The sequence below is a fragment of the Psammomys obesus genome, unplaced genomic scaffold (genome assembly GCF_907164565.1).
Source record: "Psammomys obesus unplaced genomic scaffold, mPsaObe1.curated_primary_1811, whole genome shotgun sequence".
NCBI lineage: Eukaryota > Metazoa > Chordata > Mammalia > Rodentia > Muridae > Psammomys > Psammomys obesus.
This window is the reverse complement of record NW_026585644.1, coordinates 28971952-28989174: the sequence shown is the minus strand read 5'-3', so window position 1 is coordinate 28989174 and position 17223 is coordinate 28971952. Positions and strand designations below refer to the sequence as shown.

At 43.4% G+C, this 17223-nt stretch overlaps 1 protein-coding gene across 1 annotated transcript in view; it reads left to right on the top strand.

Moving 5' to 3' along the window:
- Apob (apolipoprotein B) overlaps window positions 1–17223 on the top strand; it is a 37049-nt gene that overhangs the window by 7506 nt on the left and 12320 nt on the right. The window contains exons 7-24 of the mRNA XM_055625998.1: window positions 592–716; window positions 1358–1443; window positions 3347–3566; window positions 4334–4561; window positions 4810–4927; window positions 5037–5183; window positions 5860–6071; window positions 6310–6547; window positions 7003–7179; window positions 8472–8663; window positions 10367–10534; window positions 11021–11232; window positions 12037–12219; window positions 12803–12924; window positions 14205–14415; window positions 14985–15160; window positions 15286–15473; window positions 16298–16443. Coding sequence (XP_055481973.1) covers window positions 592–716; window positions 1358–1443; window positions 3347–3566; window positions 4334–4561; window positions 4810–4927; window positions 5037–5183; window positions 5860–6071; window positions 6310–6547; window positions 7003–7179; window positions 8472–8663; window positions 10367–10534; window positions 11021–11232; window positions 12037–12219; window positions 12803–12924; window positions 14205–14415; window positions 14985–15160; window positions 15286–15473; window positions 16298–16443 — 3149 coding nt within the window. The remainder of the gene's footprint in view (window positions 1–591; window positions 717–1357; window positions 1444–3346; window positions 3567–4333; window positions 4562–4809; window positions 4928–5036; window positions 5184–5859; window positions 6072–6309; window positions 6548–7002; window positions 7180–8471; window positions 8664–10366; window positions 10535–11020; window positions 11233–12036; window positions 12220–12802; window positions 12925–14204; window positions 14416–14984; window positions 15161–15285; window positions 15474–16297; window positions 16444–17223) is intronic.

Genomic DNA, 17223 nt, shown 5'->3' with positions numbered 1-17223 from the left:
AAGAAAGAAAGAAAGAAAGAAAGAAAGAAAGAAAGAAAGAAAGAAAGAAAGAAAGGAAAGAGGGAATCAGAAGAACCACGGACAGCCTCCCCTCAAGGTGCCTCCAGCCTATGTGGCAACAGAGTTGACACATATGCCACTAAGGGGTCCTTCATACCATACTGGGTAAAATCTGAGTTGTGCAGAGAAGCATCCCCAGGTCTGCTCTGGGGAAAGATCGAGCATCTGCCATTCACGTATTCATGGGCAGAGTCATGGAAGATGTAGAAGAAACCTGAAAAGAAAAACTTATAGAAACGGAAGCTGTGTGGTGTACATATGCATGGGAGGTAACATAGGATGCAAGGTACGTGTGTTATACATGACAGACACTCGGTTGGAACGGAACGAGAAGAGCCTACATCCTTGAGTGTGCTGTCTTGTCAGCACACTTTAGCAGAGGTCAAATATTGAGTTCTCTTCCTTTCACTGGGTTCTCATGTGCTGCAGACTTCCATCCTCTACTTCCTTAACTACTACTCCCCCGGGCACAAGTGTCAGCTTGAAGTCCCAGAGACTGACCAAAATGTGTCCCTCTGATCCTGTTCACAGGTCTACACCTCGTCAACTCTTATCAGCAGCAGCCAATCTTGCCAGTACACCCTGGACCCCAATAAGAAACATGTGTCTGAAGTCAACTGCAATGAACAGCATCTTTTCCTGCCTTTCTCCTACAAGTAGGTCACCTGCTGCTTTCAGTGCTCATCATTTAGTGGGCTGATGGAGCTGAGCACCTCCTGAGTGATAGGTTGGGCTTAGAGGAAGCCATGAAAGGTACAAGGCAGAGGCAACTCTGCCCAGGTTTTAAGATAACAGGAAATTTGCCAGAAAGGTCTCAAGCATGTGGACCAATTTGAGACCAGCAAATAGTATCTAAGTCTCGGGGCTCGTAGATCCAGAAAAGTGTGAATTGTTCATTGTATGATGCCCTACTTAGAAAGAGCTTTGAGAATGATTTAGTATTTTCTGATGAAGAATTATATATCCAAATCCATGTGAAAAACTGATATTTGACTAGCATTTGTTAGATAATTGCTATATCCTTGAGACTGTGCTGTGAAAGCTATAAAAAAAAGTTTAAGGGCTTGGCTATAGTCCCAACCCTCTGGGAATTCTAGACTGGTGGAGAATATAATGAATGTGAGCAGGGAGAGGTGGACACTACCCACTGGAGGATCAAGATGGATGTATTTCAACATCCTTTGAGAGGTGGACAGAATTGGGGCAGAAGAATAGATGAAGACCTTTCAACTTGAAAATAATAGCATTTTCTTGAGAACTAGCCACCCATAATGCAGTGTACTTCCTGTGTTGCCAGGAATAAGTATGGGATCATGACACAGGTTAAACAGACACTGAGTCTTGAAGGCACACCTAAGACCAACAGTCGCTTCTTCAGTGAAGGTAAGACTTTATGTGCCCTGAGTGCCAAGAAATCTGCTGACTGAGTACTGTTCATGGCTTAGTGCTTCGTCTGGTCTCTGTTAAATGCCTGAAGACCAATAAGTGATGTTTACTCTGGTGTTATGGTCAGTGGACTACAACTATCAAGAAAGCACTTCAGGGGGTCAAGAAGTTGTGGGACAAAAGGAAGGAAAAGGATATCTTCAACTGTCTGGCATTTTATGAGTAAGAAACTGAAAGTCTAAGTTGAAGGACATAACTCCAGTAGCACTGACAACCTCACACATCTACAAGACTCAGACCCATGCCAGATCATGTGGAGCCAGCAGGAAAGGAACTTCAGAGTCAGACCAGGTAGTACTCCAAGGAATTGATCTGTGTAGCTAAAAAGAACATTAGAGAATTCTTGTCTAACCCCAGTCCAGCAATGCCTGGTATGCCACTCTCTCAACACCTGCACCTATACATTCTTTTATTGTTTGCTTGGTTGGTAGAGCCTGTGAGTTCAGAGGGTGGAGTCACCTCTGCTCATATGTCCATCCCATAGGCCAGTGGTTCTCTACCTGTGTGGGTCATTAACCCTTTGGGGTCAACGACTCTTTCACAGGAGTCACCTAAATCCATCAGGAAACACAGGTGTTTGCATTACAGTCCATAAAAGTAGCAAAATCACAGTTAGGAAGTAGCAACGAAAATAATGTTATGGTTGGGGTCACCACAACATGAGGAACTGTACAGGGTCACAGCATTAGGAAGGTTGAAAACCACTGTCCTAGAGGGAATGACACAAAGGGAGGCTTAATTAGGAAGTCTCGGTCACTGAACGAGTGCCAGCATCTAACCAAAGTCAACACCATAGCTGCTAACCAGGCCCGGAGAGTAGACCCTCTCCATGCGCTGCTAAGAGGTCCAAGTGGAAGAACTGATGGTGAGGAGCACTGAGCTTATCCTGTATAGCACAGAAGGTTTTAGGGTATCTGATACCAGATTCACACAAGCTTGGATTCAACTCCAGGTTGACCTCACAGACGTAGAAGGTTCTTGGGTAAGAATTCCCATAGAAATGGGACTGGAGAGGTGGCTCAGCAGTTAAGACCACATGCTACTCTTTGAGAGGATCTGAGTTCAGTTCCTAGCACTACCACTGGGTGGCTCAAACTTCCTGAAACTCTTAATTGCAAGGGTTCTTTTGCCCTTTGTGAGTTTCTGCATTTATCCACACAATTCCACACAGAGATACACATTTTTTAAAAAATAAGATTTTTTTGAAGATTTACTGAATTGAATTGCTCACCTTATTCCCGTTCTCCTGTCTTTTTTTTAATTTTTTTTAATTTTTATTAATTATACTTTATTCACTTTGTATCCCCCCATAAGCCCCTCCCTCCTCCCCTCCCGAACCCACCCTCCCATCCCCTTCTTCACGCATGCCCCTCCCCAAGTCCACTGATAGGGGAGGTCCTCCTCTCCTTCCTTCTGATCTTAGTCTATCAGATCTCATCAGGAGTGGCTGCATTGTCATCTTCTTGGCCTGGTAAGACTGCTCTCCACTCAGGGGGAGGTGATCAAAGAGGAGGCCAATCAGATTATGCCAGAAGCTGTCCCTCTTCCCATTTCTATGTAACCCACTTGGACACTAAACTGCCATGGGCTACATCTGTTCAGGGGTTATAGGTCATCTCCATGCATGGTACTTGGTTGTAGAATATTCACCCTCAAGAAGGCTATGATGAGTGAGTGAAAACATCCAGCTCAGAATCTGATGTCTAATAAGACTAGAACTAATAAGAACTAGTGGTCTTTTATTTTCCGCTCTGCTGATACGCCATTTCTAGTTTTCATTCAACAAAAATATTGAGCTACATACAGAAGTAAAACTCCCTTGACATGTCTCTTTTCACAGGTACCAAGAAGGTGGGTTTGGCCTTTGAGAGCACCAAGTCCACATCACCCCCAAAGCAGGCTGAGGCTGTTTTGAAAACCCTTCAAGAACTGAAGAAACTGTCTGTCTCAGAGCAGAACGCTCAGAGAGCAAACCTCTTCAATAAACTGGTTACTGAGCTGAGGGGTCTCAGCGATGAAGCAATCGCATCCCTCTTGCCACAGCTGATTGGAGTGTCCAGGTAGGTCTTAATTGGTTACAAAGCAAATTCTCAAATGACCTGTGGAAGCTACAGAACCTTTAGTCCAAGAATCTTGGGAACTATTTAATTGTCAACTCACTTAACAAGTTAATCAGCTCATTTCTATTGCCTAGAAAACCATCACCTGAGGGGTTTAAAGTTTAGTGGACAAGACACACATACACAGTATATTGAAGGCATCCAGGTATCTGTGGGCTAACATACAGAGTACTGAGCAGCTCTCACATTTTATGGGTATCTTCTAATTCCTGATTCCACTGTGAGCACCATAAAAAAGCTGGAGAGAAAAATTCTGGACCTCCTTTGAAGCTTTAAGGCTAATAGAAAGAGAACTTAGATGAACAAGATTGTACAGGTTCTCCACTCCCTGTACAGATAACACTGGCTCTAAGTGTTAAGAAAGTCACAGGATGGACAAAGGGCAGGTATGGCTGATGTTTGTGCTGACCAGTTACCATCTACGTTGCAACAAAAGGACAGTGGTAACGGTCCTCATTGGCTTCAGGCCTGAGCATCCTTCAGCTTCCCTCAATGATGTTTCTGTGGTGATAATATCCGTAGGGAAGACACCATAGAGGAAGTCATCATAGTCCCTGGGCTTTGAGCTACAGTGTGAAAGATAGCTAGCTCTGGGCAGTGAGTGAATAAAGGATATAAAGTACTCTCCTGGCAGAAGACATGCTAAGAGGGTATCGGATTTGTGGTGAAGATCCTCTGTGTAACCCTCTCTGCACGTCTCTCCTCAGCCCCATCACTTTACAAGCCTTGGTGCAGTGTGGACAGCCCCAGTGCTACACTCACGTCCTCCAGTGGCTGAAAGCTGAGAAGGTTCACCCCCTCCTGGTTGACATTGTTACCTACCTGGTGGCTCTGATCCCAAATCCCTCGACACAGATGCTGCGAGAGATCTTTAACACCGCCAAGGAGCAACAAAGCCGAGCCACTCTGTACGCGCTGAGCCACGTGGTTAACAAGTGAGTCTTCACCTTGCCTTGCTCTGCCTCATGTCACTCCTCCTGGGAGCAAAGAAAACCCCAAAATCTCTCCTTCATTTGGCACTTTTCCCCCGCCTCCAAATCCCAATGCCTTCTCTGTTTTTCTATTGCTCGTTTTGAGAATGACAGCTTAAAATAAGAATCAGCAAGCCTAAGTTTGGATTTTAAGAGAAGCTTAACTGTGCTTGGTAATTTGCAATCTCCATTTTTTTTTTTTGACTTGGTAGCTATTACGTTATGGATCACTTGAGGAGCCCAGTTCTGCAGGATATTGCTGGTTACCTGTTGAAACATATTGACAATGAGTGCATGGGGGATGAAGACCACACCTACTTGATTCTGAAGGTATTCTTTCAGTATTTTGCATTTATACCATCATTTCAAAAAAACGGTCGTCCCAGAAACCCCTTATTTCTACACTGTGATGAGCTCTTGTTTCATTTCTTCAATTAAGGTCATTGGGAATATGGGCAGAACCATGGAACAAGTAATGCCAGCACTCAAGTCCTCAGTCTTGAATTGTGTGAGAAGTGTAAAACCATCTCTGCTTATTCAGAAAGCTGCTCTCCAGGCCCTGAGGAAGATGGAAATGGGAGAAGAGGTAAGGTATACTGTAGGGTTCTAAAAGTAAAAGTAAATGCTGGCCAGAAAGCATAAAAGCAATCACCAATCTGTTTCACCGCCCAGCTTCTCTGTACAATTATCAAACTGTCAGTCTCCAAAGGCCCATTGGCATCCTAGTGCTATGGGGATGTGAAAAACACACCACTTTGTAGTTAAACCCACAAGGCAGAACACAGTTGTTTTTTTGTTTTTTTTTGTTTTTTTCTCTACATGCTATCCAACTGCGAAATTGATCATCATGTCACCCCGGAAAACATTGGTACTACCCAATCTCATCAAGGTGAATAGTGAATTTGGTCCTACCTTACATGGGGAAGAAACCACCCTATCCAAACTCACTATTGTTTTCCGTGTTTATCTTTACATTAAAATAAGCTACATTAAGATAATTTTATCCTCACTAAGTGGCACATCTTCAAGAAAGTATAAACTGATCATGATTTGTGTGCTTTAATGCAACTGAGCTCGGCACATATTCCATAAAAGTCTTCTGGGCACCATTCCTTGGTCTGGTCACCCTCAGGGACACTGAAAAGAAGATTAGGTATCAGCACTCGCAGCCATTTCAGAAAGAAACTAGACTTTCCCAAAAACGTGAGCTGGCAGACACGCCAGCAGCTGTGCCAATGTGTCAATATCCTCTTCTGCTGCAGGTCCGAAGTGTCGTTTTTGATACCTTTGTGAACAGTGCCACTCCAGTGGAGAAAAGACTGGGTGCCTATCTCTTGCTGATGAGGGCCCCTTCCTCGTCAGATATTAGCAAAATTGTCCAACTTCTCCAGTGGGAACAGAGTGAACAGGTGAAGAACTTTGTGGCCTCTCACATTGCCAACATCTTAAATTCAGAGGAACTATACGTCCAAGAGTAAGTAAGGGTAATTTCTCCCCCCTCGCCCCCATCAGCCACTGACAACCCTGGGCTGGGACACCAGTCCCTCATTCTGGCATTCCCTGTCCTCAGGGACACTTAAACTGTCCTGGAGCCAAAGTCTTGGGACACAGAATAGTTGCAATTAGAAATTTGTACCTGCTTGGGACATGAAGACGCAGTAAACAAGCAACACGGGATTTTGACTCAAAGTATATTCTTTATTTTCATTTAGTCTGAAAATTTTGATCAAGAACGCTCTGGAGAATTTTCAACTTCCAGCAATCATGGACTTCAGAAAATTTTCCCGGAACTATCAAATTTCCAAATCTGCTTCTCTTCCAACATTTGATCCAGTCTCAGCCAAAGTGGAAGGGAATCTTATATTTGAACCAAGCAGTTATCTTCCCAGAGAAATCATGCTAAAAACCACCCTCACAGTCTTAGGACTTGCTTCGATTGATCTCTTTGAGGTATGTGAGACTCCATGGAGGATCTCAGCGTGGTTTGCCCATTCTGTGCAACACCATCTGTCTCCACCAGGGGTCATCTGAAGCATGACTCCTTAGACTACAAAGGCCCAAAGATGGCTCAGAGAAGTCCCTGGACCCCTAAACCCTAAGAAATGCAGGCGCTCCCCATTGAGATACATACATGATTACTCCCCATCAAACCCTGAATCTACTCCCAGCTCTGAACCCTTAGTTTCATTATTTATCCTTAATGGTGATTCTAGGAAAAGCCAGAAGAAAAGCTACCTTTCAGGATTCTAATGAGATTTAAATAAACATCTTCCTTTAAGTGTTTCTGTCATGTTCATCTGCTGCTTATGTTAATTACATGAACATAAGCAGGGTGAGGAGGGACGACAAGAACTGTTGTTTAACCAAAAGTCTAATGGCATATTTTGCCTGGTTTTCTTTCTCAGATTGGTTTAGAAGGAAAGGGCTTTGAGCCAACGCTGGAAACTCTTTTTGGTAAGCAAGGATTCTTCCCAGACAGTGTCAACAAGGCTTTGTATTGGGTCAATGGTCAAGTTCCTGATCGTGTCTCCAAGGTCTTAGTGGACCACTTTGGCTACACCAAAGATGACAAGCATGAACAGGTATGTGTTTGTTAAATGTCCTTTTTTTATTTTAAGGGAAGCTTTGGGTCTCACTGTCAGACATTCTCAATGCCTAGAAGGCATGAAATGATTGGTCTAAGAGCCAGTGTCCTCTATAGATAAGGGCCTCTTGGAAGTGTAGTCAGAACCAGATCAACTAGAGGTGTTCCAGTGTGCCACCTCAGACATGAGTTTGGATTCCCACTTCACTGTGTTCAAGCTGTGCACCCTTGGGAAAGTTGCCTGATACTACATGTAACTGATCTGTTCCTAGATCAATGGGGTACTCATAAACCCACATCTCACAGCATCACTTAACAGCTAATGAAATAGGTACACAGCCTCCTGATATGACTACTGATTGCTCAAAAGCATCCATGATTATAAATTTTAAGCTAATATGTTCATCGTTATTCACAACTTTTCCTCGGCTATCACTCACATTAGTGCCCTGGCCACTGAGAACAAACTCTACTTTGAAGCTGGCAGTGAGCACCTACTTCAAGGAATAGGAACTAGGTTGTATATTTTGGGGTTTCTTGTTACTCTGTTTGTAGTATTGTGTAGAGTAGTCTTGTGATTGGAACCATAAAAAAAAAAAATTTGGTTAGAAATGACAGTTCTTGGGCTCACCCAAGATCTACCGAATCACACTCCATTTTAACAAGACTCCAGGGGACATGCACATTCAAGGCTTAGAAATAGAGCCATAGCTTGTTTTCGAGTGTTAACTGGTGGCCTCATGACCAGCTTCTGGTTTCTGACCTCCACCTAAAGCTGATCCATTTTGGGTCTTCTTCACAATGCCTTATGTCAGTCTATAGAGATTTTTCTATTGCTAATCATAGATCTGTAGCCATATGGCTTTCAAACTTCCATTTTATTTATATAATAGCCACCTTTCCTCAAAAAAAAAAATCCCTAGCACTCATTCCTAGTAAAGGGCTAGAGGGCTGAGCGAGGGATGGGAACAGAGTACCTAATCTTGAGAAGCCCGAAGGATCCTGGCGTCAGGAGAACAGGATTCCCCTAGTTACCCTTCCAGTTAAGCACTGCTTTGAAAACACTCTGATCCCTGACAAGAGTTTGTGATTCTTCGTCTATGTTTAGAAATATTCTCCTTCACTAAGAGGTGGGGTCCAGTCCCAGTACTTGACCTGTATTTCCAGCACGCTTGCAGTGATGGCATGCGTTTGAGCACATCACAGCTGCACCAGGTAGACTGGCCTGAGGAGCCTGATGTGTTGGGCAGGGCTGGTATCTCATTAGATGTTTTGTTACTAAAATCCTAGGACATGGTGAATGGAATCATGCCCATTATAGACAAGTTGATCAAAGATTTGAAATCTAAAGAAATCCCTGAGGCCAGAGCCTACCTCCGCATCCTGGGAAAAGAGCTTGGCTTCGTCAAGCTCCAAGACCTCCAAGTCCTGGGAAAGCTGTTGCTGAATGGTGCACAAACTTTGCGGGGGATCCCCCAGATGGTAAGTGACCTGGGCCTTCTCTGAGCACTCAGTGCTGGGCTGGGTTCTTTGGTGCCCCAGTCTCACAATCCTGACAGAGTGTTTTACACATCCTTCAAAATACAAGTTCGCCCTGAACTTCAGCAAAGAGGACTTTTCAGTGCTAAGGACGGGGCTCACTCAGTAAATCTGGACCTGATCTGAAGACTGACCAGGGTTCAGACCACAGGAACCACATTAAAAAAAAAAAAAAAAAAAAAGCGGCAGGTTGTAGTGGCACAAATCCCTGGGAATTTGGCCAAATTTAGCCAAATCAGCAAGCTCCAGGTAAAACTGAGACCCTGTCTCCAAAAACAAGGTAAAAAGCATCCTGAAGAATGACATCTGAGGTTAATATGTTCTACACACACACACATACGTATATACATACATACATACACATGCATGTGCACATGGATACTCACATACATGAGCACACATGTAAATATGTATATACACGGTCTTGAAAGATAAAGAGGGTGATGAGGTGTCTCAGTGGGTAAAGTAGTTGCTATGCAAGCATGCGAACCTGAGGTTGAATCTCCAATACTCATGTAAAAGCCAGGCAGCGCCATGCCCATAATGGCCCAACTCTTGAGGCCCCAGACAGGCAGATCCTGGCAGCTCATTGGCCAACCAGCCTGGCCAAAATGGGTAAGCATCAGTGAGATGCCCTGCCAAAGAAACACCTACCATTGACTTCTGCCCTCCATACATACATGCACAGTTAAGGGTATCTGCGTACATAGGTGTACATGTACACAATACACACACACATGCCATATGCACAAAACTCTTTAAAGATGATTCTTGTCATCTAAAAATCTGATACTATTTGGAATTAAAGCTGTTGATAACTGTTGTATCTTTCAAGCATATTAGCTTGGTCTTCTAGAAAACAATTTTAAGCATACCTTCCAAGACCTAGGCTGGCAGCTTCTTTCAAACACTGAGATGATACAATAATTATGAAATAAAGTTTTTGGCAAACTATCATCCACTACCCACATTTGGTTATATTTATATTATATAAGTTTATCATAAAAGGGAGAAACATACAGCTATTGTTCCCTATGATTTGATAAATAATTGTGTTGGCTTTAAGAACTGAGGTCTCGAAGCCGAGGGAGGAACTCAGTGACACAGAAATCACCGAGCACTGAAAAGCCTTGGTTCCATCTTTTGCACTGTGAAAGCAAGAAAAAAAAAAAAAAAAAAAGAACACAAGTCTCAAGTTCTTTTGTGAAAATGTTACATAAACTAAAGCAAGAATCAATATATAGTAACAAGGACATTGCCTCAGTAGCCACTTACTTCCAAAAGGTTGAGTTTATTGTAACATAATACACTTCTGGTAAAATCTCATTGGCAATCAGATTTTTACAAGAGCAGAATAATGTCATACATCATACTTAAAGTTCATAAAGCTGTGAGGTTCAGCTAGGGACCTCTAAATCAGCAGTTTAAAATGACGTGACATTCAAGCCAGAGAAACTGCTTATACTCAAGGCACTGACACCAGTAACCATGAATTTGCATTCAACAGACCACCCAGATAATCCAAATGCACTAGCTCCCTCTTCTGAATAAAGAGGCTTTGTTGTGTGGCATTTAGGAGATCGCATTTAACACAAGTCACTCACATCCAGCTTACTTTAAATGTCTGTCTCTCATTGGATTTGCAGCTTGCACAGGCCATCAGAGAAGGGTCAAAGAATGACTTGTTTCTTCACTACATCTTCATGGAGAAAGCCTTTGAGCTCCCCACTGGAATGGGGTTACAGCTGCAAGTGTCCTCATCTGGAGTCATCACCCCTGGGACCAAGGCTGGAGTGAGACTGGATTTGGCCAATGTAAGACCCTGCGCTGATCACAACTAAAGCAACAACTGTTTCTTTTCCTCCGGGGTGGGATTATTGCACACATGTTTAAGACATGCTCAAGTTCAAGGCAGAGTGCATCATGATTGCAATCTCTTGCTAATTTTTATGAGGAGTTTTAGAATTCTACCAGCATGTATTATCTCTCACCATCTCTACTTGAGATGCAGTAGTGGAAAGAGAGCCCAGCTGTTCTCCCAGTGAATGAAGACCCTGGTTATCTTTGTATCCAGTAGTGCTTGAAGTTAGTCCCAGCCCTTCTACTCCTGGGAAATGCACACTGGCTCTGGGGAAACTGAACGCTTCAGCTTTTCTCCCTGAGAGCACAGTTATGGTCTCTGTGGTATGAATTAGCGGGGGCCTTCGCCAGGGTTCACAAAGGTGGAGGGGGAAGTTGAGCTGTCTTCCAGGGTGCCAAGGTACTGCACACAACTGAATGGGTCATCTTCTGACTTCTAGATTCAGACAGAGCTAGTGACAAAGCCCTCTGTGTCCGTGGAGTTTGTGACAACTATGGGCACCATCATGCCAGACTTCGCTAAGAGCGGTGTCCAAATGAACACCAACTTCTTCCACGAGTTAGATCTGGAGGCTCGAGTGGCCGTGAAGGCTGGACAGCTGAAGGTCATCATTCCTTCTCCAAAAAGGCCGGTCAAGCTGTTCAGTGGCAGGTAATTCTGTCACCAAGGTCTACCTGCCCTGTTTGAAAGAGAGAATTGAGTATTGCTCTATTAGATTCAGCCAGGCTAGGTAACTAACTGGGATAATTCAAGTTTCAGTGACACAAGAGAGGGTTGCCTTTGCCTCTACTTTGTACATTTTACTAAAGGTTCTTATGCCTTTCTACATCACGTTTAACATCTGCACACACGCGTGTCATTGGATTGAGGGGCAAGACAGGGATTGGTGATACCAAAGAAAGCATTTTCAAGAGCATAAGGAGTTGAAAGTCAGTGTAAGGCGTTAAGACATTTGGACAGAACACTGCAAGGGGGGAAAAAAAACCTTGACTGTGAAGGAGAAGAAATAGAGCTAAAAAAGAAGGAGATATACAGATGGGGTCAGGTTGTTGGGTGGACGGGTGCCAAAACAGGAGCATTTTGGTGCTAGTAGCAAGAACTTGGAAGGTAAGAAACCTTGCCTGCAAAAGAGGCAGTGTTTCTACCTGTCCACCTGCCTCCAACCCCTTCTCTCCAAGCTTCTCTTCCCACTGTAAAATGGGAATCCTAGGCCTGCAGTGGAGGAATGGAAGGTAACGCAAAGAACCCAGAGTAGCACGTGAAACACAGGAGTCCTTACAATCATTTTATTGATGCTCTTTGTACTCATATTTGCTTCCCAGTAAACCAAACAATGGGAGGTGGGTGTGAACAAACGTGGGGACAGAGGATGGGGGCAAGTGCGTAGTGAGACTCAGAAACAGGCATCTCGGTTCAGGATGCAGAGATAATGCCACCGTTCTCATTCTTCACTAGCAACACACTGCATTTGGTCTCTACCACCAAAACAGAAGTGATCCCCCCTCTGATTGAGAACAGGCAGTCCTGGTCAACTTGCAAGCCCTTCTTCACTGGCATGGACTTGTGCACCAATGGGGCTTACTCCAATGCCAGCTCCACGGAGTCTGCTTCCTACTATCCACTGACTGGGGACACAAGGTGAGAGAGACTCAGTGCTCGCCCAGCATCTACTGGAGAGATAAAGAGAAACAAAGCCAAGGATTACAAGTCCATGTTCCCAGCTTTAAAAACTCACATCATCTTTGGGAAAAACAAAACAGTGGTCTTCTGGCCAACCTTTGGGTTCCTCCTTGATCTTCTTCATGCACTGGATAGGGTGACCACAGCATATTCCAAGAAGTCCATTCCTTTTCAGAGTCTCTGGACACATTGTATAAGCTCCGTGAGGCTCACCAGTGTGCTCAAAGGCCTCACAATAGTTTGGGGCTCATTATCATCCCCTACCTCCTCCCCATTATCACTGTTTGTTCTCAACATGACAGGCACAAGTCAACTTGCCAACTCATCCAAAAGCCCTGAGCATCCTGGGAGCTTCCCTTGCCCATGGCTCTTGGGGGAATTAAATAGAACCATTAGAATGATCATTAGCCAAGAGCATGAGAGGATGTTAAAAAATCATACATCTGTTTTTGTGGCGTGTGAGGCTGGATTGTTGGGGTGGTATTATTACCATCTTTAAAAGCGCTAACAGTATGCACTGGACATGATGTGACATCTTTAGGTATGAGCTAGAGCTGAAGCCCACGGGAGAGGTGGAGCAGTATTCAGCCAGTGCAACCTATGAACTCCAAAGAGAGGACAAGTCTTTGGTTGACACACTGAAGTTCCTAGTTCAAGCAGAAGGTGAGTATCCAAAATAAGATTGCTGTATCTCTGTCACAGTCTTGGTTGGGCTCAGGACTCACATGGAGAACATCTTTATGATGATGCATTTAAAAAATATTTCCTGAGTTCCCAGAAGTGTCAGGCTTTTCTTAGAACTCCCTGGAAGTTACAGTAAACAACCAGACAAGTATTCAGGATGTCAGACCAGTGGCAAGGGGAGAAAACTAAGTATAGAGGGCCCTAGCTAGGACAGTGTTTCTCAACCTCCCTAATGCTGTGACACTTTAATACAGTCCCTTACGGTATGGTGACTCCCAACCATAAAATTATTTTTGTTGTTACTTCATAACTTTAATTTTATTATTACTAAGATTATTTTTCTACTATTAGGAATCCTAGCTGTAGATATCTGATATGTGACCCCCCTCCAAGGGGTCATGATCCACAAGTTGAAAACCTCTGCTCTAGACAATAGTATCTATGGTAGGGAAAAAGGAGGATGATGGAAACAGCGATGAAAATGAGAAGGAAATTTTCACTGGTAACGTGAAATTTTTCTTGTTTGTGTTTTATTTTGTTTTTTGAAACAAGGTTTCCCATGTACCTTTAGCTGTCCTGAAACCCACTATGCAGACCAGACTGGCCTCCAACTCAGAGATCTACCTGTGTCTGCCTCTCACATGCTGAGATTAAATATTCTTTTAAAAAGAAAAAGAGGGAAACATGGCAGGGTAGATAGGAGATATGCCACAGGGAAAAAGAGTTGCTAAGCAACTAGAATGTGCAGATACTCTGAGGTTGGAACATGCTGAGGAAAATGGGAAGGAGGCAGAACTGAGAACCTAGTGTGTAAGTGATCTCAGTAACCCAGTCAAGAAATGGAATATTTCTTTACTGTGATCTTGCACACATACCCCTGTAACAGGAGGACATTGTGGTAACCCTCATGTAGGAAATAGCCCCTCTGTTGTCCCTCTTGTCCTCATGGCCAATTTCCCATGTCTTTATGATACTTACTGCCATCTGACACAGGTAACTGATTTCCTTACTGTCTGCAGACCCCACTGACCAACAGAAGATGAACCATACAAGGACTGGGTACCCCAGTGCCAAGAGCAGTACCTAGCTCCTGATAAGCCACCAGTAAATACTTGAAAATTAAGTGACTGGATAATACATAGTCAGAGAGAAAATCTTAACCAGTGGTAGTAATGGTCTTACAGCTCTCTCCTCTGCCTCCTTTTCCTTTACATAGGCTCACAGCACACATCTCTTGACTCTCTCATACACTCTTCCAGGGGTGCAGCAGTCTGAAGCTACTGCAATGTTCAAATATAACCGGAGAAGCAAGACTTTATCTAGTGAAGTCCTAATTCCAGAGTTTGATGTCAACTTTGGGACAATCCTCAGAGTTAATGATGAATCTGCTAAGGACAAAAATGCTTACAAACTCATCCTGGACATTCAGAACAAAAAAATCACTGAGATCTCTTTTGTGGGCCACGTGAGGTAAGGAAAGGGTTAGGTGACCTGAGGTGAACTGGAGGCTCTGGTGGCTTTCTTCTTCAAGCTTTACATCTGGACAAGCCACAGCCCCTTCTGCTCTACAATCTACCTGGAGATTGTACAGTTCTCAGCATCTTTTACACATATTTTCATCCTTTGCACTTATTCAATTGGAAATTTCTATTACTCAACAAGCATGTTATCTATTTATCAAATACTATGTTAGGAGAATTAAAAATTGTCTCAGTCCCCCATCCCTTTTTATTGACAGAGATGATAGCTTGGAGTGGTTTAATTGCTTGGCCAAGGCTAGAAAGATGAAAATGGTTTGTTTGTTTGTTTGTTTGTTTGTTTGTTTGTTTTACAATGCTTATCTACCTCCCTGCAAACTCCATACTCCATGATGAATATTGGCTTTATAAGTTAATGAGTTTGACCAAATATGGTCAGATATCTGATTTGTATGTCTGCTTTTTATCACCAGAATGAAACTTCTAATTATTGAATCCTGTGTACCTACATCCTTGGAATGAACAAAAATCATTGATGCCAACTTGTTCCTTTTTCAATAGTTACGACAAAAAGGGAGATGGCAAGATCAAGGGTGTTGTTTCCGTACCACATTTGCAAGCAGAAGCCAGAAGTGAGATCCACACCCACTGGTCGCCCACCAAACTGCTCTTCCAAATGGACTCATCTGCTACAGCTTATGGCTCAACAATTTCCAAGAGAGTGGCATGGCGTTATGGTATGTGTCTCTTTCCATCATGTGACCCTCTTCTGGGGCACTGTGTACTTAAGAGTAGCTGCTGAGAGCAATAGCCATGGGCTGACTTAACACAATTGACAGCCATGTCACATGTGAATTTTCAGATAATGAGAAAATCGAATTTGATTGGAACACGGGAACCAATGTGGATACCAAAAAAGTGGCCTCCAATTTCCCTGTGGATCTTTCCAGTTACCCTAGAACTTTGCATGCGTATGCCAATAGTCTCCTGGATCACAGAGTTCCCCAAACAGACATGACTTTCCGGCACATGGGTTCCAAATTAATTGTTGTAAGTATGTTTGTGCAGCAGAATAAACATATGACTGCACTGTGTACACTATATGTACACTAACTGCATCACCAAAGCGTGAATGGTTAGTTTTCAAGTCACACAGAGCTGCATGGGACAAACATCCGTGGCTGCCACTAAGCCAAAAAATTTTATGTGTGAAAAGAAGCTTCAGGACACTGACCAGGAGTCTGACTATGCCATGTATGTATGTGTGTGTGTGTATATATCTATGTATGTATGTACATATATATGCATTATATATGCATGCATGTGTGTGTAAATGTATGTAGGTAGGTATGTACATAAAGAGGAAGGAGGGTAGTTTGGTCACTAAAGTGTTTCTGTGAGAACATGAAGTCCTGAGTTTGATGCCTTACCCACATAAAAAGCCAGGCAAGAGGTATGAACTTGCGATCTGCCGCGAGTACTCAGAGACAGATGAATCCCTGAGGCTCACTGACCAAACAAATTGATGAGCCCCAGGTCCCAGTGAGAAATCTTGGCTCAAAACAACAAGCTGAGCAAACAATGTTAAAGAAGGAGGTACACCTGATGTTGACCTTTGGCCTCCATGCACACTTGTAAACACATGCACACATACAAGCAAGGACACACAACTACACAGACACACACACATACTCACATAAATAAATAAATTAAACTTAAATAGAGAAATAAGTGACTAGGAATTTGTTTGTCCCTGTAAATTATTTTTAACTTTCTGGGCATCAGCTTGATTCTGCTTGATAATTCGTCTGCAAATATGAACTGTCAGCTCATGTTAATTGCACTCGTCCTAAAACTGTCCTGTCATCTTGTAGGCAACAAACACTTGGCTTCAGATGGCATCCAGGGGTCTTCCTTACTCCCAGACTCTACAGGATCACCTCAGTGGCCTCTCAGAGTTGAACCTCCAGAAAATGGGATTGCCTGACTTCCACATCCCTGAAAACCTGTTCCTAAAGAGGTAGGAGGGGAAAGCAGGGAGCATTATCTTTGTACTGGACAAAGAAATGGGAAATTTTTACTAGGCAGAATGAATCTCTTTTGTTGCAAACCTTCAGAGAATGTATTTAAGCACTTGGAGACAATGAGCAGCTACAGAATAAACACTGTTGATTTGGCATCCTGGAGATCATGAAATTTGCAGGCAAATGATGGGATCTAGAAAAGATCATCCTGAGTGAGGTATCCCAGAAACAGAAAGACACACATGGTATATACTCACTTATAAGTAGATATTAGACATATAATATAGGATAAACATACTAAAATCTGTACACCTAAAGAAGCTAATCAAGTAGGAGGACCCTGGGTAAGATGATCAATCCACACTCAGAAAGGCAAACAAGACAGACATCAAAAGATGGAGAAAACAGGGAATAGGACAGGAGCCTACCACAGAGGGCCTCAAAAGACTCTACCCAGCAGGGTATCAAAACATATGCTGAGACTCATAGCCAAACTTTGGGTAGAGTGCAGGGAATCTTATAAAAGAAGGGGGAGATAGGAAGACCTGGAGGGAACAGGAGCTCCACAAGGAGAGCAACAGAAATGAAACTCTGGGCCCAGGGGTCTTTTCTGAGACTGATACTCCAACCAAGGACCATGTGTGGAGATAACCTAGAACCCCTGCACAGATGTAGCCCATGGCAGCTCAATGTTCAAGAGAGTTCCCCAGTAATAGGAACAAGGACTGTCTGTCATGAACTCATGGCTGGCTCATTGATCACCTCCACCTGAGGGG